Source organism: Hyperoodon ampullatus (assembly GCF_949752795.1).
Source record: "Hyperoodon ampullatus genome assembly, chromosome: 16".
In the NCBI taxonomy this organism is placed as follows: Eukaryota; Metazoa; Chordata; class Mammalia; order Artiodactyla; family Ziphiidae; genus Hyperoodon; species Hyperoodon ampullatus.
The window spans coordinates 78232471-78257340 of NC_136929.1; the positions used below are offsets into that span (position 1 = coordinate 78232471).

The window sequence follows — 24870 nt, forward strand, 5'->3', positions numbered from 1 at the left end:
CAAAAGCCCAGGACCAGATGGCTTCACAGGCGAATTCTATCAAACACTTAGAGAAGAGCTAACACCTATCCTTCTCAAACTCTTCCAAAATATAGCAGAGGGAGGAACACTCCCAAACTCATTCTACGAGGCCACCATCACCTTGATACCAAAACCAGACAAGGATGTCACAAAGAAAGAAAACTACAGGCCAATATCACTGATGAACATAGATGCAAAAATCCTCAACAAAATACTAGCAAACAGAATCCAACAGCACATTAAAAGGATCATACACCATGATCAAGTGGGGTTTATTCCAGGAATGCAAGGATTCTTCAATATACACAAATCAATCAATGTGATACACCATATTAACAAATTGAAGGAGAAAAACCACATGATCATCTCAATAGATGCAGAGAAAGCTTTCGACAAAATTCAACACCCATTTATGATAAAAACCCTGCAGAAAGTAGGCATAGAGGGAACTTTCCTCAACATAATAAAGGCCATATATGACAAACCCACAGCCAACATCGTCCTCAATGGTGAAAAACTGAAAGCATTTCCACTAAGATCAGGAACAAGACAAGGTTGCCCACTCTCACCACTCTTATTCAACATAGTTTTGGAAGTTTTAGCCACAGCAATCAGAGAAGAAAAGGAAATAAAAGGAATCCAAATCAGAAAAGAAGAAATAAAGCTGTCACTGTTTGCAGATGACATGACACTATACATAGAGAATCCTAAAGATGCTACCAGAAAACTACTAGAGCTAATCAATGAATTTGGTAAAGTAGCAGGACACAAAATTAATGCACAGAAATCTCTGGCATTCCTATATACTAATGATGAAAAATCTGAAAGAGAAATCAAGGAAACACTCCCATCTACCATTGCAACAAAAAGAATAAAATATCTAGGAATAAACCTACCTAAGGAGACAAAAGACCTGTATGCAGAAAATTATAAGACACTGATGAAAGAAATTAAAGAATATACAAATAGATGGAGAGATATACCATGTTCTTGGATTGGAAGAATCAACATTGTGAAAATGACTCTACTACCCAAAGCAATCTACAGATTCAATGCAATCCCTATCAAACTACCACTGGCATTTTTCACAGAACTAGAACAAAAAATTTCACAATTTGTATGGAAACACAAAAGACCCCAAATAGCCAAAGCAATCTTGAGAACAAAAAATGGAGCTGGAGGAATCAGGCTCCCTGACTTCAGACTATACTACAAAGCTACAGTATCAAGACAGTATGGTACTGGCACAAAAACAGAAACATAGATCAATGGAACAGGATAGAAAGCCCAGAGATAAACCCACGCACATATGGTCACCTTATCTTTGATAAAGGAGGCAGGAATGTAGAGCGGAGAAAGGACAGCCTTTTCAATAAGTGGTGCTGGGAAAACTGGACAGGGACATGTAAAAGTATGAGATTAGATCACTCCCTAACACCATACACAAAAATAAGCTCAAAATGGATTAAAGACCTAAATGTAAGGCCAGAAACTATCAAACTCTTAGAGGAAAACATAGGCAGAATACTCTATGACATAAATCACAGCAAGATCCTTTTTGACCCACCTCCTAGAGAAATGGAAATAAAGACAAAAATAAACACATGGGACCTAATGAAACTTAAAAGCTTTTGCACAGCAAAGGAAACCATAAACAAGACCAAAAGACAACCCTCAGAATGGGAGAAAATATTTGCAAATGAAGCAACTGACAAAGGATTAATTTCCAAAATTTATAAGCAGCTCATGCAGCTCAATAACAAAAAAACAAACAACTCAATACAAAAATGGGCAGAAGAGCTAAATAGACATTTCTCCACAGAAGATATACAGACTGCCAACAAACACATGAAAGGATGCTCAACATCTTTAATCATTAGAGAAATGCAAATCAAAACTACAATGAGATATCATCCCACACCAGTCAGAATGGCCATCATCAAAAAATCTAGAAACAATAAATGCTGGAGAGGGTGTGGAAAAAAGGGAACACTCTTGCACTGCTGGTGGGAATGTGAGTTGGTACAGCCACTATGGAGAACGGTATGGAGGTTCCTTAAAAAACTACAAATAGAACTACCATATGACCCAGCAATCCCACTACTGGGCATATACCCTGAGAAAACCATAATTCAAAAAGAGCCATGTACCAAAATGTTCATAGCAGCCCTATTTACAATAGCCCGGAGATGGAAACAACCTAAGTGTCCATCATCGGATGAATGGATAAAGAAGATGTGGCACATATATATAATGGAATATTACTCAGCCATAAAAAGAAATGAAATTGAGCTATTTGTAATGAGGTGGATAGACCTAGATTCTGTCATACAGAGTGAAGTAAGTCAGAAAGAGAAAGACAAATACCGTATGCTAACACATATATATGGAATTTAAGAAGAAAAAAAATGTCATGAAGAACCTAGGGATAAGACAGGAATAAAGACACAGACCTACTAGAGAATGGACTTGAGGATATGGGGAGGGGGAAGGGTAAGGTGTGACAAAGCGAAAGAGAGACGTGGACATATATACACTACCAAACATAAGGTAGATAGCTAGTGGGAAGCAGCCGCATAGCACAGGGACATCAGCTCGGTGCTTTGTGACCGCCTGGAGGGGTGGGATAGGGAGGGTGGGAGGGAGACGCAAGAGGGAGGGGATATGGGAACATATGTATAACTGATTCACTTTGTTATAAAGCAGAAACTAACACACCATTGTTAAGCAATTATACTCCAATAAAGATGTAAAAACAAAAAAAATTGAGACAGACAAGTACACAGAGAGAGTGCCATGTGAAGGAAGCAGAGACTGGGATGATGCAGCAGAAGCCAATGAGTGCTAAAGACTGCCGGCAAACCACCAAATCTAGGGGAGAGACATGGTACAGATCTTCCCTCCCAGACCGCAGAAGGAACCAACTCTGCCAACACCTCGATCTTAAACTTGCAGACTCCAGAACTGTGAGAAAATATATTTCTGCTTTTTTAAACTACCTAGTATATGGCACTTTTTGCGTGGGGGGCTGGGAGTGGGCATGCCACACAGCTTGTGGGATCTTAGTTCCCTGACCACATATTGAACCTGGCCCCTGGCAGTGAAAGCGCAGAGTCCTAACCACTGTACCGCCAGGCAATTCCCTGTGGCACTTCGTTATAGCTGCCCTAGAAAGTTACTATACTCAAAAAACGCAAAGTAGGATAAATTCAAAGAGAGACACACTAGATGCATGATAAACAACTGTCAACAGCCAAAGACAAAGTGAGTTGTGAAAGCAGCAAGAGAGAAGTGACTTGTCATATATAAGGGATCATCAATAAGATTATCAGCTGACTTCTCATCAGAAATCCTGGAGGTCAGATAATAATATTTAAACTGAAAGAAAAAAGCATCAACTGAGAATCATAGATCCAGCAAAACTATCCTTCAAAAGACAGGGAGAAATAAGCTATTCACAGATAAACAAGAGGTGAGGAAGTTCACTAACACTAGACCTATCTTATCAACAATGCTAAAGGGAGTCATTCAGGAGGAAATGAAAGGTGCTAGAGTGTAACTGAGAGCCACATTAAAATGTAAAGATCTGTGGTTAACATAAATACATGGACAAATATCAAAGCCAACATTATTAACTTTAGTTTGTAATTCCACTTTTATTTTCTACAGGATTTAAAAGACAAATGTATAAAAATAATTATAAATCTACATTACTGAGCACACAAGGTACAAAGGTTCATTTCTGAGATCAATAATATAAAAGGAGAATGGAGTTATACAGGAGTAGGGTTTTGTTCAATTAAAGTTGGTATCAATTCGTATTAGATTTCTGTAACTTTAGAATGTTATATGTAATCCCCATGGTAACAATAGATAAATATATAGATACACAAAAGGAAATAAGAAGGAAACCAAAACATGACACTACAGTATTTCCACGCCCATGTTCATTGCAGCATCATTCACAATAGTCAAGAGGTAGAAGCAAACCAAATGTCCATCAATGGATGAATGAATTAATAAAATGTGGTATATACATACAATGGAATATTAATCAGCCTTAAAGAAGTTAAGTCCTGTCACATGCTACAACATGGATGAGCCATGAGGGCATTATGCTAAGTGAAAAAAGCCAGTGCCAAAAGGACAAATACAGGTATCCCTGCTATCTGAAAGTAGAGTGTTCCTATGAAATCTTTTGTAAGCCAAAATGTAGTAAAGCAAATAAGCTCACTATTTTTGCTAAGACCAAAAATTCTCTTCAGATTTCTTTCAGTTAGTAAAAACAGATACTAATACAGGTCTTTCAGAAAAGTGAAGCTGATGTAAAGCGAACTTTCGAAAAGCAGGGTAAAGCTGTACTGTATGATTCCACTTACATAAAGTATCTAAATAGCCAAATTCATAGAAAAAGAGAGTAGAATTGTAGTTGTCAGTGGTTGAGGGTAGAATGAAATACAGAGTTATTGTTCAAGGGGTACTGAGTTTCAGTTTTGCAAGATGAACAGATTATCTAGAGATCTGTTGTACAACAACGTGAATATAGTGAACACTACTGAATGTACATCTTAAAGTGGTTAAGAGGGCAAATTTTGTATGTGAAGGACTGACAGCTTTTCTTCTAAGAACAGTAACAGGATAGGATGCATGCTTTTGCCACTGCTATTTAATATACTATTTTAAGTTCTAGCCAGAGTAATTAGGCAAAAAAAAGGAAAGCCAACCAAATTGACAAAGAGTAGGAAAATGATCTCTTTTTGCAGATGACATGATCTTACAGGTAGAAAACCCTAAGATGCCACAAAAATACTAGTAGGTCTAATAAATGAATTTGGCAAAGATGTAGGATACAAAATGAACACACAAAAAAATCAGATGGGGCTTCCTGGTGGCACAGTGGTTGAGAGTCCACCTGCCGATGCAGGGGACACGGGTTCATGCCCCGGTCTGGGAAGATCCCACATGCCATGGAGCGGCTGGGCCCGTGAGCCATGGCCACTGAGCCTGTGCGTCCGGAGCCTGTGCTCCGCAACGGGAGAGGCCACAGCAGTGAGAGGCCCGCGTACCGCAAAAAAAAAAAAAAAATCAGATGCATTTCTACACACTAACAATGAACAGTCTGAAAAGGAAATCAAGAAAACAATTCATTTTACAATAGAATAAAAAGAATATACTCAGGAATAAACATAATCGAGGATGCCACAGACTTGTACACTTGTTGTACACTACACAACACTGCTGAAATTAATGAAGACAAACTAAAGATGCAAAGATCTCCCATGTTCATGAACTGAAAGATTTAATATTGTTAAGATGTCAGTACCCAAAGCAATCTATAATTCAAAGCCATCCCTATTAAAATCCCAACAATGTTTCATGTAGAATAGAAAAACCCATCTGAAAAGTCACATGGGATCTCAAGGGACCCTAAACTTCCAAAACAAACTTGAAAAAGAACAAAGTTGGAGAGCTCACACATCCTGATTTCAAAACTTGCTACAAAGCCACAGTAATTAAAACAGTGTGCTACTCAGCATTCAGACAAGGAATAAAAGGTATCCAAATTGGAAGGGAAGAGGTAAAATTGTCACTATATGCAGATGACATGATACTATACATAGAAAACCCTAAGGATGCCACACAAAAACTACTAGATCTGGGCTCCCTGATGGCCCAGTGGGTAAGACTCCACACTCCCAATGCAGGGGGCCTTGGTTCAATCCCTGGTCGGGAAACTAGATCCCACATGCGTGCTGCAACTAAGAGTCTGCATGCCACAACTAAGAATCTGCATGCTGCAACTGAGACCTGGTGCAGCCTAAATACATAATATTAAAAAAAAAAAAGCTCTACTAGATCTAATAAATGAATTCAGCCAAGTAGCAGGATACAAGATTAACATTCAGAAATCAGTTGCATTTCTTTACACTAACAATGAAATAATATCAGAAAGGGAATGTAAAAAAAAATACCTTTTAAAATTGCACCAAAAAACCCACCTAGGAATAAACCTGACCAAGGAGCTGAGAGACTTATATGCTGAGAACTATAAAACATTAATAAAGGAAATTATAGAGGAATCAAAGAAATGGAAAGATATCCCATGCTCTTTGATTGGAATAATTAATACTGTTAAAATGGCAATACTACCCAAAGCAATCTACAGATTTAATGTGATCCCTATCAAATTACCCATGACAGTTTTCAGAGAACTAGAACAATAATCTAAAAACTTACATGGAAACATAAAAGACCCAGAACTGCCAAAGCAATCCTGAGGGAAAAAAACAAAGCAGGAGGCATAATTCTCCCAGATTTCAGACAATACTACAAAGCTACAGTAATCAAACCAGTGTGGTATTGGTACAAAAACAGATATATGGATCAATGGAACAGAACAGAGAACCCAGAAATAAACCCACACACCTACGATCAATTAATCTTCAAAAAGGAGGCAAGAACATAAAATGGGAAAAAGACAGTCTCTTTAGCAGTGGTGCTGGGAAAGTTGGACAGCTGCATGTAAATCAATGAAGTTAGAACACACCCTCACGCCATGCACAAAAATAAACTCAAAATGGCTTGAAGACTTTTGCAAGACATAACACCATGAAACTCCTAGAAGAGAGCATAGGCAAAACATTCTCTGACATAAACTGTACCAATGTTTTCTTAGGTCAGTCTTCCAAGGCAATAGAAATAAAAACAAAAATAAACAAACAGGACCTAATGAAACTCACAAGCTTTTGCACAGCAAAGAAAACCATAAACAAAACGAAAAGACAACCTACAGTATGGGAGAAAATATTTCCAAATGATGCAACCGACAAGGGCTTAATCTCCAAAATATATAAACAGCTCATACAACTCAACAACAACAACAAAAAAAACCCAACTGAAAAATGGGCAGGAGACCTTAATAGATTTCTCCAAAGAAGACATACAGATGGTCAGTAGGCACATGAAAAGATGCTCCACATGACTAATTATTAGAGAAATGCAAATCAAAACTACAATGAGGTACCACCTCACACCGGTCAGAATGGCCACCATTAAAAAGTCTATAGGGGGGGCTTCCCTGGTGGCGCAGTTGTTGGGAGTCTGCCTGCTGATGCAGGGGACGCAGGTTCGTGCCCCGGTCTGGGAGGGTCCCACGTGCCGCGGAGCGGCTGGGCCTGTGGGTCTGGAGCCTGTGCTCCGCGGCGGGAGAGGCCACAACAGTGAGAGGCCCGCATACCTCAAAAAAAAAAAAAAAAGTCTATAGGGCGATTTCCCTGGTGGTGCAGTGGTTAAGAATCCACCTGCCAATGCAGGGGACACGGGTTTGAGCCCTGGTCCAGGAAGATCCCACATGCCACGGAGCAACTAAGCCCACACGCCACAACTACTGAGCCCGTGTGCTACAACTACTGAAGCTCGTGTGCCTAGAGCTCGTGCTCTGAAACAAGAGAAGCCACTGCAATAAGAAGGCTGCACACCACAACGAAGAGTAGCCCCCACTCGACACAACTAGAGAATGCCTGCGTGCAGCAACGAAGACCCAACACAGCCATTAAAAAAAAAAAGTCTATAGGGACTTCCCTGATGGTCCAGTGATTAAGACTCCATGCTTCCACTGCAGGGGGCACGGGTTCAAACCCTGGCTGGGGAACTAAGATCCTGCATTTCGTGTGGTGTGACCAAAAAAGTAAATAAAAACAAAAAAATTAAAAATAAAAATATTAAAAGTCTACAAATAACAAACGCTGGAGAGGCTGTGGAGAAAAGGGAACCCTCCTACACTGTTAGTGGGAATGTAAATTGGTGCAGCCACTATGGAGAACAGTACGGAGGTTCCTCAGAAAACTAAAAATAGAGATATACCATATGATCCAGCAATTCCACTCCTGGGCATCTATCCAGAGAAAACTATAATTCAAAAAGATACATGCACCCCTATGTTCATAGCAACACCATTCACAATAGCCATGACATGGAAGCAACCTAAATGTCCATTGAAAGATGAAAGGATAAAGAAGATGTGGTATATATATATATACAGTGGAATACTATTCAGCCATTAAAAAGCACAAAATAATGCCATTTGCAGCAACATGGATGCAACAAGAGATTATCATACTAAGTGAAGTAATTCAGAAAGAGAAACACAAATACCATACGATATCACTTACATGTAGAATCTAAAATATGGCAAAAATGAACCTATCTACAAAACAGAAATAGACTCACAGACATAGAAAACAGACTTGTGGTTGCCAAGGGGGAGGGTGAGAGGCACAGGGATGGACTGTCTGGGGTTGGTAGATGCAAACTATTACATTTACAATGGATAAACAACAAGGTCCTACTGTACAGCACAGGGAACAATATTCAATATCCTGGGATAAACCATAATGGAAAAGAATATTAAAGAAGAACGTAGGGCTTCCCTGGTGGTGCAGTGGTTGGGAGTCCGCCTGCCGATGCAGGGGACACGGCTCCGTGCCCCGGTCCGGGAAGATCCCGCATGCCGCAGAGCGGCTGGGCCCGTGAGCCATGGCCACTGAGCCTGCACGTCCGGAGCCTGTGCTCCGCAATGGGAGAGGCCACAACAGTGAGAGGCCCGCGTACCGCAAAAAAAAAAAAAAAAAAAAAAAAAAAAGAATGTATATATGTATATAACTGAGTCACTCTGCAGTGCAGCAGAGATTGGCACACTGTAAATCAACTACACTTCAATTAAAAACAAAAAACAAAAAAACCAGTGTGCTACTGCCATAAGAACGGACAGATGGACCAATGGAATAGAATAGAGAGCCCATAAATAAACATTCACGTATATGGTCAACTGAGTTTTGACAAGGGTGCCAAGACCATACAATGGAGAAAAGACCATCTTTTCAACAAACGGTGCTGGGTAAACTGGATATCCAAATGGGAAAGAATGAACCTTTCCCTTACACCATATATAAAAATCAGCTCAAAATAACTCAAAGACCTAAATGTAAGAGCTAAAACTATAAAACTCATAGAAGAAAACACAGGGGGGAAAAGCTTCACAATGTTAAGATTGGCAATGATTTCTTGGATATGACATCAAAATACAGGCAACAAAAGAAAAAGTAGATAAACTGGACTTTATCAATTAAAAACTTTTTGAAAGAATGCTATCAAGAGAGTGATAAGGTAAGCCACAGAATAAGAGAAAACATCTGAAAATGATATATCTGATAAAATATTAATATCCATCATGTATAAAGATCTCCTATAACCCAACAACAGCAAAATAAATAATCCAATTCAAAAATGGGCAATGGACTGGAATTAACTCATTCTAAGGGCCATAATGCTTTGTGTGACACATAAAGCATGGACACAGAGAGATCAATAAAGATGAACCTTAATGCTGGTAGCTATCTAAAACAAACCCATCAGTCATATATCCAAAATTTTCTATGAATGCCTTTAATCTGAATCTATTTTGGTATTCTAATTCAGAAAATTACCTAGGAATAAAAAGTAAATTCTCATACATTATTAGAAGCAGGTGTTATCATTTTATTTTGATTTGCCAGCTCTATGTGCTCTCCTGGTTTCTAGATTTCAGAAGGTAGCAAGAAACATTTACACATTAGGGATCCTTCATTTTCCTTCCCCTCCATACTTCACTAACTTGCATGATAAAGATTTCCTTCAATTTACTATGAATCACGTGAATTTCTTGTTTAAAAACAAGAAACTACTAAGCTACTAAGAAACTTATATTTACAGAAGGTTGATAGTGGTTTGCTCTAAACTCATACTGGGCACTCATTTCCATTACAAATTTCTACTTAAAATTTGAAAAAATCCTTTTCTCAAAGGACCACTATATACTTACCAACTGAAGATAGAAATCAGTAGGACTATTTATATGACAAACCATAACTGAAACATCTGTCATTTCCTTAGGCAAAACAGGTGGATGATAGTGTAGAGTCGTATTTTTTTCAGAGTGACTTCTTGCTAATTGAGACCTGAACCTAATTAAAAGCATAAGCAAGAGCCATTAAGTCTCTCTCCTCTCAGTGAATTGATCTGAAGAAAGGACTTACACACATACTGATTTATCTACCAAGAGTATTTTTCCAATTTCTCTCTTCTAACTTACAACATTTCTTAGTATTGTCTCCAATTATCAAACCAGGATAAATAAAAGGTCAAGTCTCAAAACTCAATAATTAACCTTCAAGTTTGTGCTGGAACATTTTTGAGTTGGGCCTGTATGTTCTACTCAAAGTTTCTACTCTTTTGGTTGACAATACCCAGCATCTACGGTAGCAATCAGAAAGGCCAGCTGAGGGGTTTCTGTGACCGCTTTCAGCTCCAATACTCGACTTAAGTTTTATTTTTCCAGAATGGAATCTACTTGGGTCACTTCCAGAGTCGTGTAATTGCTCAGGACAGAAAGTAGTATCTTCCATCATCTCTGTGGTTACTTAGTCATCTTACTTTGTTCATCAGAGATGAGAAAGGAAAGAAATTTAAGCATCTACTCTAGATTCATACGTTAAATATAGAGTGGTGATCATGATCTTATTCCAAAGGTTAGAAAATGTAAGAACTGTTAAACTGTAATTCCTGAAACCCTAGTGAAGCTACTTGTAAAAGTCAGCAAGAGTATTAAAAAATGTTCCTATCTACCAATCGTTTCTATTTTGAGCTACCTTAATTTTTCTATTTCCTTAAATCAAATGATCTGAATGCAATTTTCACAGACAACTGTACTTAGAAAACTCTGACAGCAATATTTTTAACCTCTTCAAGTATGTTAGGATGTCCCTGGTGGTCTAGTGGTTAGGATTTGGTGCTCCCTCTTAGTGTATGTTACAGTTCACTTTAGAGCCCATATTTTTTAAAGGTAAAATCTGCTGTTCCAATTTATAGCTATAACCTTGAAATTATTTACATTTTAATAAGTTACCTACCTTGCTAGTTCCATAAAAATTAATGCATCTCTAAGAGACACAGGCATATCACTGCTTATTTTATTTGCTGGTGGCTTCTGCAGATCTACAATTAGCATACCATCTTCTTCTTTAAAAACTTTCATTAAAACAGCCTTCTTATTTACCATTTTCAAAAATTCTATTTTAGCTTCTTCTCCCCAGCCTTTAGTCTGTGGAAAAAGTAAAATTCCAACGTATTCAGTAATTATAATTAGCTCTAATGGTACAATGTTGTAGATTTAGCTTTGTAACAGCCAAAGTCTGCAAATTTGAACAAAGGCACTGAACCAACCATAGATATTTAGAAGCAGCTGGGCCCACAAACCCAAGGACAGTCTTTACGTATGCACAATGTACGGATCACACTTAGATTTTATAAACATGATCTCAAGGTGACCATAACCTGTTGCACTTCAGGACTTGGTTTTATTTCTGAATATTAATATCAAGATAATAAATAAAAATTTAAAAATAAAACAAGTATTATATATGAATTTTCCACTTAAACGATGAAATCCAAAAGGTAATTTTGAAAGCATGATGGAAGCCATGTAATACATTAAAGATATTTACAATCATTACCAGGTAACTTAGTTTTTCCATTACTAGCAATATATGAGGTAAATGCTACTTAAACAATAAGGAAAAATACTTACCCATTGAAAAAAAAAATTTCTCACTGAACTTTGAAACTTTAAGTACTCATACCTAAAGTAAACTTCATGGGCCAAAACTACACATTCCTTAAAAATAAAACATCTTGTAAAGATTTTGTGAGTATAAAAGTAAAGCCCCGGGCTTCCCTGGTGGCGCAGTGGTTGAGAGTCCGCCTGCCGATGCAGGGGATGCGGGTTCATGCCCCGGTCTGGGAGGATCCCACATGCCGCGGAGCGGCTGGGCCCGTGAGCCATGGCCGCTGAGACTGCGCGTCTGGAGCCTGTGCTCCACAACGCGAGAGGCCACAGCAGTGAGAGGCCCGCGTACCGCAAAAAAAAAAAAAAAAAAAAAAAAAAAAAAGTAAAGCCCAATCAGAATAGAAAAGGCAAAAAAAAAAAAAAGAGATAAAATTAAAGCCAAAATAATTTTCCCATTTTGAGGAAAATACCAGGGCTAATATGTTTATGTGTTTCCTTTTACTTTTTTATTCATTTGTTCATTCTTTAAAATATTTGCTGAATACCTACTACGTGCTCAGTGATTTGCTAAGTGCTGGATACAAAGATGAGCAAAGGTGCAGACTCCCGCTTTCAGACTTTATAATAATATAACTGCTTAACAAGTATCTTTACACACAATTTGTCTCATAGGAGTTTTAAATCTTTCTGGGGAATAAATATTCATTAATAATACAAAGCAGAATGCAATATAGGCTATAAGTAGTGAGCAAAGGGCCATGGAAATACTGAAGAAATGAATGGAAACACATACCACATAATATTTAAAATTTCTCTCCATATTTATTTGACTCCAAAATTTTGTGGTTTACTTGGATATTTCACCCATCATTATGTTCATATATGCATATTCAACTCAATTTCCCATTAAGAACGATTCTAATTGTAGAAACTGAAGTTCATTTCCTTTTTTATTGGCACCAATAGTTTATTATACAAAATGTATTTAACAAGAGAACTGAACCTACATTCAGTAATCTGATCAGCAATGCACAGCTAAAACTGGACTATTTGGCCCCTGAATAAGAAATAATTTAAGTCTCACTTACTGAATTCTGTGGAACAATGTCTTTCAATGAGCATGGCTGTGCTAATGGCTGGATGTCTTTCAGCAGCCCTTCAATATACGGCTCAGACTTCCTCAGAGCCAGACACAAGTCATTTAGTGTTACATGCTGCTTAGCAATGTGTTCTGATCTCACATGAGTATCACCAACTCTGGGAAAAATTCAAGCAATATTTACTGAAAATAATGCTTCAAGCCCAAACTTGCCTTACCCCACAAAAGGTATGCATTTCTAAGGATACTCTCTTTAAGTTAAATCTTCTAGGAAGTTATACTCTTTTAAAATTTTATTTATTTATTTTTATATCTTTATTGGATAATTGCTTTACAATGATGTGTTAGTTGCTGCTGTATAACAAAGTGAATCAGCTAAACATATACATACATCCCCATATCTCCTCCCTCTTGCGTCTCCCTCCCACCCTCCCTATCCCTCCCCTCTAGATGGTCACAAAGCACCTAGCTGATCTCCCTGTGCTATGCAGCTGCTTTCCACTAGCTATCTATTTTACGCATGGTAGTGTACATATGTCGATGCTACTCTCTCACATCATCCCAGCTTACTCTTCCCCCACTGTGTCCTCAAGTCCATTCTCTACATCTGCATCTCTATTCCTGCCCTGCCACTAGGTTCATCAGTACCATTTTTCTAGATTCCATATAAATGTGTTAATATACAGTATTTTTCTCTTAGAAAGTTATATTCTGATTCATACTATCTCACTATATAGATTTAATCTAGCTTTTATAAACACAGACACTGTTTCTACCCATAGAAATAAATCTCAACTGCCTTCATCTGGATTGTCTTTCATATACCTATTTGGTTTAAATTTAAAGGCATAATGACACCCCCAAACAGAAATCTATTTATAAAGCTATGACCATTTAATAAAGTGCAAGAGTTAATACTGGTCCATGCAAGAGTTAATACTGTTCCTTACTAGAAGAACATTTTCAGTTTGTTTTATTTTCCTAGAAGACTGAGGGAAACAGTTTTGAACACGTAGAGTTAGACACTATGCCACTTTAACATACAATAATGAAATTATAGAAATATGATTAAAAATTTTACTCAATCGTCTGGCAACTAACTGTAAATTTTATTTAAAAGAACCATTTTTGTGCTTCCTTTCCTGCTTTGAGGCTATATAGAAGAGCATTTAAGTTTGAAACATCAGAAAGTTCTTTTTCCAAGCTCTCCATCTAGTAACACTGATAGCTAATACTTTACTAATTTAGTAATTAGTAAGACAAATTACAGAGCAAAATAAAAGGTATATGCCTTGGAAATGAAGAAGGATAACTTATTCCTCTCTACCTCTTCCTACTTTTCTTTCTTCTTTAGTATCTCCCCTCCTCCCCCATCACAAGTGTTTCTAAGCAGACCAGGAATACATAGTAATTATAAAATAACATACCCTGCAACAATTAGGACTTCAGAATTTCCAAAATCTACCATGAATATTTGTATTAGTGCAACTTTGTGGACTAAGAATTTGGTTGGAATACAAGGTTTTCTAATACTTTCACTTCCTATTGGAATTAATTCAGTAATAGTTCCTCGACACCACATTCCATTTTCAATACTGTTGACAAATATTCTTGCACCTAAATAATGGAGACAAATCATTATCAATGTTTATGAAGAAAAATATCTAATTAGCTCTAATTTACAAACATGTACATTAGTTCCACCACTAAGAAGTCTTAATTCATTTATTAACTGATGATACAGTACTGTGTCAAGTGCTATGAGAGGGATTAAAAGGTAGTGTATTTTGGCAGTTTCTGTTATACAGAAACTTATGTCCTAGACGGGGAGGTAAAAACAAAGAAAACAAAGCCAGCAGTCCTTTATTGAGGACCTGTGTTTTATAAACTATAACAAAGATGAGTAAGACCGTCCTGCTATCAAGAAGCTCAAGAAAGGAAAGGAGACAGGCAAGTAAGTGACTATAATACACTGTACTTATAACAATAAAGACCTATCGTTGTGCATGTACACACATGCAAGTACAGATATATATATACCGAAATCTATAAAATACTTTAGTAGCATAAAGGAAGCAGCAATGACCTTCTCTTGGTAAAAGGGGAGTGAAAGTAAAGAAACCAAGAAAGGGAGAGTGTGAAAGGCCAAAATTAAGAAATTAATACACAGTGGAGTTCAGAGAAGGGGAAGATGAACCAAGGACCAAGCAGCAGAGGAAGACCTTATGGTCTTCCCTTATGGAGGGCTCAGATGAATTACAAATTAATAACCACAAAAAAGATCAAGTTAGAAAGAAATTTTATTTTTACTATAGGCTCAGCAATGTTCTCAGTATTTTGTGTTTGAATTCACCTCCTCCCCACAACAACCCCATGGAGATGGTGCTTCCATCCCATAGGTGAGGAAGCTAGGCAAAAAGAGGCTGAAAACCCAGCCCAAGCCACATGGCTACTTAGAAGAGGTAGGAAGAGAGTCCAGGTAGTCTTAGAGCCCATCCTCTTAAAAACTCAGCTAGCATCAGAGATATACTTGGTAAGACTTGATCACTGATTACATACAGAGAGATGCTGTATAATCCCCTCTATACATGCTAATAAAAACAGGATAGTTGAGAGGCACATCAGGGCAACCTTTTCAGTTCTACCAAAACATGTTTTGGCCTTGAGATTGTCATCAACCCTTCTCTTATGCTGATATACCACATAACCAATATTCTTAGTTTTAAACTATATGCTATTAAACTATTCTTTCTTGCAATAGATGAGATAAAAGTCTATTGAAGTCATCTGTTGTTCTTGTTTTTTTTTTTTTTCTTTTGGTGGTACGCGGACCTCTCACTGCTGTGGCCTCTCCCGTTGCAGAGCACAGGCTCCGGATGCGCAGGCCCAGCGGCCATGGCTCACGGGCCCAGCCGCTCCGCAGCACGTGGGATCCTCCCGGACTGGGGCACGAACCCGCGCCCCCCTCATCGGCAGGCGGACCCTCAACCACTGTGCCACCAGGGAAGCCCCTGTTGTTCTTTATAATGAAGAACACAGGTAGGAAAAGGGAACAAGAGGATACTCTGTTAAAGCATTATATTACATTTCTTCCCTTACCATTAATTTCTTGAAAGATAAATGAGGGCTTCCCTGGTGGCACAGTGGTTAAGAATCCAGGGTAATGCAGGGGACACGGGTTCAAACCCTGGTCTGGGAAGATCTCACATGCCGTGGAGCAACTAAGCCCGTGTGCCACAACTACTGAGCCTGTGAGCCACAACTGCTGAGCCTGTGAGCCACAACTATGAGGCCCGCGCGCCTAAAGCCCGTGCTCCGCAACAAGAGAAGCCACTGCAATGAGAAGCCTGTGCACCACAACGAAGAGTAGCTCTTGCTCGCCACAACTAGAGAAAGCCCACATGCAGCAACAAAGACCCAACGCAGCTAAAAATTAAAAAAATTGAAAGAAAAACGATAAATGAGTATTTAAATCATGTATATCTACCTTGAAATAATAATTATCCTTGACGACTTAAAGGATGACTTTTTGGCTTTCTTAGAACATTTTCTAAATCTAAACTGAGCTCTTTTGTGCATATATTAAATTTAGAGAATTATTTGAAGCCGTAAAAATTAAGTTTAACGCTACACTTTTCCCTCCTTAGATATTCAGAATTTAAACACGATTTTTTAAATTAATTTATTCTATTTATTTATTTTTGGCTGTGCTGGGTCTTCGTTGCTGCACATGGGCTTTTCTCTAGTTGCTGTGAGTGGGGGCTACTCTTCGTTGAGGTGCACATGCTTCTCATTGTGGTGGCTTCTCTTTCTTTTTTAAATTTATTTTTGGCTGTTTTGGGTCTTCATTGCTGCACGACGCCTTTCTCTAGTTGTGGCAAGCGGGGGCTACTCTTCATGGCAGTGCACGGGCTTCTCATTGTGGTGGCTTCTCTGGTTGCAGAGCAGGGCTCTAGGCACGCGGGCTTCAGTAGTTGTGGCATGCGGGCTCAGTAGTTGTGGCACACAGGCTGTTGCTCCACGGCATGTGGGATCTTCCCAGACCAGGGATCGAACCCATGCCCCCTGCATTGGTAGGTGGATTCTTAACCACTGCGCGACCAGGGAAGTCCCGTGGTGGCTTCTCTTGTTGCAGAGCACGGGCTCAAGGCACATGGGCTTCAGCAGTTGTGGCTTGCAGGCTCTAGAGCACAGGCTCAGTATTTGTGACGCACAGGCTTAGTTGCTCTGTGACATGTGGGATCTTCCTGGACCAAGGCTCAAACTTGTGTCCCCTGCAATGGCAGGAGGATTCTTAACTACTGTGCCACCAGGGAAGTCCCTAAACACTATTTTTTAACTTTAAAAATTATTTTTCATTTTTATCAGAAGTATATGATGATTCTAGCCTTCTGATATTTTGATAAGCTACAAAGATGAGCTGAGAGTTAGTAACACTTTTTTTTTTTTTTTTTTTTTTTTGCGGTACGCGGGCCTCTCACTGTTGTGGCCTCTCCCGCTGCGGAGCACAGGCTCCGGACGCGCAGGCTCAGCGGCCATGGCTCACGGGCCCAGCCGCTCCGCGGCATGTGGGATCTTCCCGGACCGGGGCATTGAACCCGGGTCCCCTGCATCGGCAGGCGGACTCTCACCCACTGCGCCACCAGGGAAGCCCCAGTAACACTTTTAAAGAACTACTATAGGGACTTCCCCAGTGGTCTGGTGGTAAAGAATCCCCCTTCCAGTGCAAGGGATGTGGGTTCAATCCCTGGTCGGGGAACTAAGATAACACATGCCGCAGGGCAACTAAGCCCACGTGCCTCAACTAGAGAGCCCGAGTGCCACAAACAACAGAGCCCACGTGCCCTGGAGCCCATGCGTCACAACTAGAGAGAGAAAACCCACATGCCACAACTAGAGAGAAGCCCGTGAACTGCAACTAGAGAAGCCCACGCACTGCAATGAAAGGTCCCACGTGCCGCAGCCAAGACCTGATGCAGCCAAAAAATTAAAAAATTAAAAAAAAAACCCTACTGGGCTTCCCTGGTGGCACAGTGGTTGAGAGTCCGCCTGCCGATGCAGGGGACACGGGTTTGTGCCTGGTCCGGGAAGATCCCAAATGCTGCGGAGCGGCTAGGCCCGTGAGCCATGGCCACTGAGCCTGCGCGTCTGGAGCCTGTGCTCCGCAACGGGAGAGGCCACAACAGTGAGAGGCCCACGTACCGCAAAAAAAAAAAAGAAAAAAACCCTACTATATAAAGCTGAACAGACAATATAGTACTTTTTGGTATTAGTTATATATAGGCATTGATATTAACAGAATGAGAAAAATGCTGTATTAATAAATCAAACAAATCATAGCTTCATCTTATTACAGAGTATAATCAAATTTAATCAAGTGTTACAAGGAAAACGTTTGTAATGAAAGCCTAAATTACAGCAAATTACACACAGCCTTAGAATTAAGATGGACTGATTAAATTTACCAACTACCCTCTGTGTGACCCTAGGAAATGGACGCCACTGTCCTGCATCTATCTCACTCAGGTGTTCAACAACATCTTCAACATTCACACGTAGACAGCAAGGGATTGTAGTCATACTACAAGGAACACTTAGAGGAATACTTTTCTCTGGAGGTGAGGGGACAAATTGTATAACCCATCACGGGTTTTGTAATTTAAAAAATATCTCACCTTACTCCATAATGGAGTTTTTGTGTATATCTCACTCAACAGTCAATTTTATGTCCACTGACAGATGAATGGATAAAGAAGATGTGGTACATATATACAATGGAATACTACTCAGCCATAAAAAAGATCAAAATAATGCCATCTGCAACAACATGGATGGAACTAGAGATTACTAAGTGAAGTCAGAAAAAGAAAGACAAATACCATATTTGGTATTTGATGAAGTGGGAGTTTGTGGTTGGTAGATGAAAACTATTATAAATAGAATAGATAAACAACAAGGTCTTACTGAATAGCACAGGGAACTATATTCAATATTCAGTGATAAACCATAATGGAAAAGAACATAAAAAAAAGAAAGCAAGTTCCAAATTAGTATGACTCCAGTTAAACTTGGCAAATGATACTAAAAATATTTTAAAATCATTTTTAAATGACATTAAAAATACTGGAATTATGTATACTGTATACTGTAATAATATTACTACTAGGTATCTATGAGCAGAAAAAAAAAAACCAGTCAATTTTAATACTTAGCTAAGTTACCTAAATAAAATTTAACTTATGTTAAATAATTCCAAAACCTTTATGCTTGCACAAATCTGTATTACAAAAAGTCTATATGGGTTGGCCAATATTACAATATTTAAATAAGCTTCATATTTTAACTTAGAGTAATATTTCATTACCTAACTCCAAAATGTCTGAAGGATCAAGGTATACACTCTTACTGCAAAACTGATTCACCTTCTTTTCCAATACTGTTGCATCTTTTATTTGTGAATACTTCCGAATGTAGAAGTGGCAAGGATGTATTACATGGCTTACAAAAACTAGCTCTGGAGAACCTGGATGAGAATATTTAAACCACATTAATAAGCCAAAAGTCAGGAAAGAAGTCATAGAAACTGAACGCAGTATCCTTTGAAAGAATGTGTCTTGTAGCACTGCAAACTCTAGAATACCTAGGCCCACAAAAGGTAACCCAAACCCCAAACAGTAACTAGACTGATAAAACAAACACATTCCACTTCCACAATGATTTCTTTAGCAACCTGAACTGCAAACCTTTTATTTTATTTGCAAAATATGTTAAATAAGTGGAATTTAAGTTCAAGTGGTTAGTTAGGTTCTAAAGTCAGAGTATATGCTGTAACTCTACTGTATTACAACAAAACTTCAGAATTTATTTATAAACATAATTGGAACTCAGAACCCCACTGATAACGATGCTTCTAATACAGAAACAAAATCCTGTTTAAACTATACTAAACTGAAAGAACTAATAATTAGCTCACAGCCACTTTGAATCTTAAATCTTATCAGGCTGGAGAAGTATGAAAAAAAGTCTGGGAAAGCCAACATACTGAGCAGCATTTAGGGGGAGATATGTGTGTTTTGGTGGAAGTAAGGGTGGGGCAGAATAAAAGACAGTGAGAAACTTTTTGTATACAGCAGTAATTAAGCCAAGTGTTTCTACTGATATGAAAAGATCTCCAGAATATAATGTTAAGGAAGGAATTAAGGGGCTTCCCTGGCCGTCCAGTGGTTAAGACTCCACACTTCCATTGCAGGGGGCACAGGTTCGATCCCTGATTGGGGAATTAAGATCCTGCATGCCATGTGATGTGGCCAAAAAAAAAAGACCAAAAAAAAAAAAAAAAAAAAAAAAACCCAAGGAAAAAAGGAATTAAAAAAACATGGCATGCTATGTTTTGTGTACAAAAACAACCAAAAATGAGAATTAGAAAAATAATATATGTGTATTTGTTCAAATATGAATAAAGAAACTGGAAGGGAGGAAGAGACAAATGGAATGGGAATAGGTTGGGGAAAAGGTTCACAGGGTATTTTAATATATATATATTTAATTTTTGAACAATGTAGGTATCCTAGTGTATCTAGTAAAAATGTTTAAAAAACAAAGACTAGGAGGAACTGAAGTATAGATAGATGATAAAAATTGAACAAATAGATCATTTTACCTATCCAATACAGATCACACAGAATAATACCCATACTGAGAATGAGGTAAAGAGATAAGTATGTGTAGCTGGGGAGACAGCTGAGAGAAGTGTTATAAATTTCAGAAATATTTTTGCCCGTAACAGTCAGAACTTTTAACATTAAAAAGGAAGAAATTTTAGGAATTCCCTGGAGGGCCAGTGGTTAGGACTCGGCGCTTCCACTGCTGTGGGCCTGGGGGTTTGATCCCTGGTCGGGGAACTAAGATCCCACAAGCCGTGTGGCATGGCAACAATAAATAAATAAATAAGTTTTAGTTATTAGTAAAATTCATTTTACTCACTGCCTCCTTCTCCATAAGAGTTACTATGTATCAACTCTGCTGCATCAAGTTCAGAGTTGTTAACGTACCTGCTTTTGATCCAAAAGGAACAGATGGTTTTTCCTGAAGAGGCTCTTTTGGATATCTAGGTGTCTCCACAAGATGATCTGTGAAGCATGCTTCGTCAAAAGAGAAAATAAAGGCAATTGTTTTTAGTTTTATTACGTGGACAATGGCATACTTAACATACTGTTTAAAAAGCTGTACTTGAATGGTCAAAATACTGGAAGGGCAAGACCCCCTTGTATCAGCAGGCAAAGTCCTGATAGTTCTCTTAACTCACTGAGATAATCAGTGATAATAATAATATTGTAGAAATGAAAGAAAACAGCATGTCCTTTTTTTTGTATTCAAAATACCATTCTGGAAACTCAGTCAATGAAATAGACTGGGAGCAGGGGGGAGGAGAAAACCAAATCTTGAAAATGGTCCTAAAGAAGACTGACAATGTAACTACACACAGTAGTATCTCACCCTGATGTTGATGGGGAGAACACCAACATTGGAAATCTAATCAAACAATTATGATACATTTAAATGTTAAACATTATTAACAGATGCTACTACATTCATGCTAGTTCATTTTACAAAGGACTGTATCTCAGAACAAAGATTTAAGATATGCTGTTCTTAAATTTAAGAACAAAGTCATCAGACTGCTTCTACTAATATGGTTGTCATTTATTTATAGTATTTTCATCTTTTATAGAGGTTTGTATGTGGAACACTAAAAAGTCAAACACCCTAATTACACCAAATATTATAGTTTAGCTATATTATTGCATTAAAAATTACCCTAACTTTGGAAAATGTGGAAGTAGGGGCGTGGAATCAACAGATTAACCCAGAATGAGGTGTAAGATAACAGCAATGTCTGTTAAGTACAGGGACAAAAAGGTACTAACTTCGTTTCTAATTCCAGACACAATATATTGTTTCCTTGCTTTTCTACTTTCACTCACTTTCCAGGTCTTCCTCGATGACTTCTTCGATGATCACATCGGGGCTAGGTCCCACCTGAGGCAGAGCAGCAACGGTCTCACAGGCGGTTATTGCAACAGCCGCACTCTGTGGCGGGAAGTGTTCTGCTTCTAAATGCGAATCACTGCTTTCCAGGTGCAAAGGAGTTGGTGGGGGGGCTTCACGAGTTAGGATAGAAATGTCAACCTTTTTCTTTTCTAGTGATGGGTATGTACCACTACAAGAAAATTCCTTTTTATGATTATATTTCTTTTGAACATTCTGTCCCATTTCACTTTCTTGAGGATCAAATCTGTTTAAAAATACAGAGGCTACTTTAAATCATTTCATAATTTGTTTATAACCACCTTAAAACCATTCCCTTTCCACATGACAGTATTGTGACACATACAAAGAGTTAAAGTTGTATAGGTGTCCCACAGGTATTTTTTTAAACAGCTGTATTGATATAATTTACACACTATAAAATCCAATTAATTTTTACTAAATTTAAAGTTGGGTAACCATCACCACAATCTAATTGTAGAACATTTCCACTATCCCGAAACTTCTGCCCATTCCCAAGCAAGCCCAAGGGTTTTAAAAGGTCAACAAGAGGTAAAATCAATGAGAAGCTGAAGAAAGAACTTGATATACAGTCATGTCACAATGATCTGATCCTAAAAGGACAGTGGATATAGGTTTTCAGTTTCAATTATCCAAATTTTGATTTGGCTTAGGTGTTTGATTTTAAACTATGCTAAGATTATTTCTTCTTTTAACTCACTGGCTTAAAAATAAAGTATAGGAAGCAGTGAGAGATACAATCCTGAGAAAATTACTAGAAACCTCCATCTAGGCTAAAAATCACCATCAGTCTGAACCCTTTGGGTATGATTATTCAATAGCCACTAATCTACAAATTTTTCTATCTTCTTCATAAATCCCCACAGATACGTGCTATCAAATCTAAAAGTATCGATATTCTATCAAAAAATGAGATTTTCAAAAGCTTTAATTTTCGTTAACCCATGACACATTTAGCTTCTTCACAGATCACCATTTAAGAAGCCAAGTGAGGACGTCCCTGGTGGCGCACTGGTTAAGAATCTGCCTGCCAATGCAGGGGAGACAGGTTCGAGCCCTGGTCCGGGAAGATCCCACAGCCAAGGAGCAACTAAGCCCATGAGCCACAACTACTGAAGTCTGCACGCCTAGAGCCCGTGCTCCACAACAAGAGAAGCCACTGCAATGAGAAGCCCATGCACTGCAACGAAGAGTGGCCCCCGCTCGCCGCAACTAGAAAGCCCACGTGCAAGCAATGAAGACCCAACACAGCCAAACATAATAAATTTAGAGAAAAAAAAAAAAGCCAAATGAAATCAGAAATAAGAACCTAAAAAGCCAACTGGATTCAGCAGACCTATCTTACCCGTCTCTTAATACACACTGACTAAAGGTCCAAATACCTCCTGAGGATTCATATAGGTTGACAACTCTGTAATCTAAAACATTTCTTTTTACAGTAACTCTTGTCTGGCTTTACTGAGACATTTAATGCCACCAACCAACCTGTCTCACAGACTTCTCCTCTTACTTGTAGAACACCACTCTCTCCTACCCCTTCTTGGTTTTGTTTTGTTTTGTTTGCAGATTACCCTTTCCCTGTCTTAAAATTTAATATTTTTTCCAGGGCACTGTCCTTGACCCACTTCAATACTTGCTCTCACTGGGCAAACCCATTCTTTAATTACCACCCATCATCAGTAGAGGCAGGCTACAGTGATACTTTCCCTAAAAACTAAGAAGAAATTTAAAAGACTTCTGAGTTAAATTTAAAACCAAGGCAAGATCAATACAGACTCTTAAAGAGACAATATACCCTTTGGTATTAAAAATATTTGATAGTAACCATATTCAAGTTATGAAAATATCTAGAAGAACGTACTGACTGGAAAGGATGATCATCCACGAAAGTGCAAAAAGTCAAGTCACAGAGGCAAATAGAGGCCAGGGCTCCACACGTGGGGAAGATGAGCTGAGCCAAAGGACTGTACTTGAGGCCTCTGGCAAGGTCTTCCCTGGGGGGAAAGGAATGTAGCGGGCTGTCCAGGACCAACACTGTTCAGCTATTCGATAAACCTTATTCCCTTTATTCGGAAAACACCTCAAACAAAGCAACTTCTGATGATTTGGCTTCTTGTGTCTGTCTGGATATTGGAAAAGAATGCCAACATAAGTATTCTAGTCCCTGTGGCAATTATATTTGCCCCTTAAGTTAATAAACTAGCATTCTGACTATATGTCAGTTTTGTGAACTTGGCTTACATGAGTTTACCTGGCTTAGAGTGAGATCTGCTCATGTCTGTTTCTGAGCTTGTAAGGCTGTGAGCTGGACCCTCATTATTTCCTCAGAGTAATGAACGTGATGCTTGTTGGGGGACGATTTCCTTAGGAGTCATACCACCTACAACTGAATAAACTTATTTTCTTTTGGGGGTTTCTAAACCATTTACATTCTGACTACTCCTAAACCAAGAATGAAATCCAGAACCTCCTGTTAAGTTTCAGCACATACAGCTCACTTCCCTCTGGACATTTCTCCCGAGATACCTAGTAAACAACAGTAACTCAACATATCCCACTATCTTCCCCCTCCCAACTCTTCTTCCTGTATTTCCAAACTGGGTGAATAACACCACAATTCATCACCAAATATAGACCCATAAACCACTGAGGGTGCTTCCCTTTTCCTCATTCCCCACACCCAAACAGTTACTAAGTTACACCACTTTTCCCTATTCAGCATTTGTCATTATCTGTTCCTCTCCAGTGCTACTACCTACATTTGATTTCTCATCATTTGCTGAGACTATTTATATAACAGCCTAACCCATCCTTCAGCCTCCGGCCTCCTATTCTTCCAAAGAACCCTCTATGCTCACTAGAATTATCTTCTACAAATGTAACCTAATTATTTTTACTTTCATGCTAAAAATCTTTTAGCGGCTTTCTATTATTTACAGCTGTGCTGTCCAAAAGAACCTTCTGCAATAATGAAATTGTGCTGCACTACCTGACAGCCACTAACCAAACATGGCTACTGAGCACCTGAAATGTGGCTACTGCAACCAAAGAACTTAATTTTTCATTTTATTTTGTTTTA

At 38.6% G+C, this 24870-nt stretch overlaps 1 protein-coding gene across 1 annotated transcript in view; it reads right to left on the reverse strand.

Annotated features, from left to right (window-relative positions):
• Nucleotides 1-24870, reverse strand: part of RNF17 (ring finger protein 17) — a gene marked incomplete at both ends in the record, with an annotated part of 128752 nt that overhangs the window by 67216 nt on the left and 36666 nt on the right. The window contains 7 exons of the mRNA XM_079721645.1: nt 9881-10022; nt 10968-11158; nt 12712-12880; nt 14150-14339; nt 19087-19245; nt 20774-20863; nt 21707-22017. Of these exons, the coding sequence (XP_079577771.1) occupies nt 9881-10022; nt 10968-11158; nt 12712-12880; nt 14150-14339; nt 19087-19245; nt 20774-20863; nt 21707-22017 (1252 nt within the window). The remainder of the gene's footprint in view (nt 1-9880; nt 10023-10967; nt 11159-12711; nt 12881-14149; nt 14340-19086; nt 19246-20773; nt 20864-21706; nt 22018-24870) is intronic.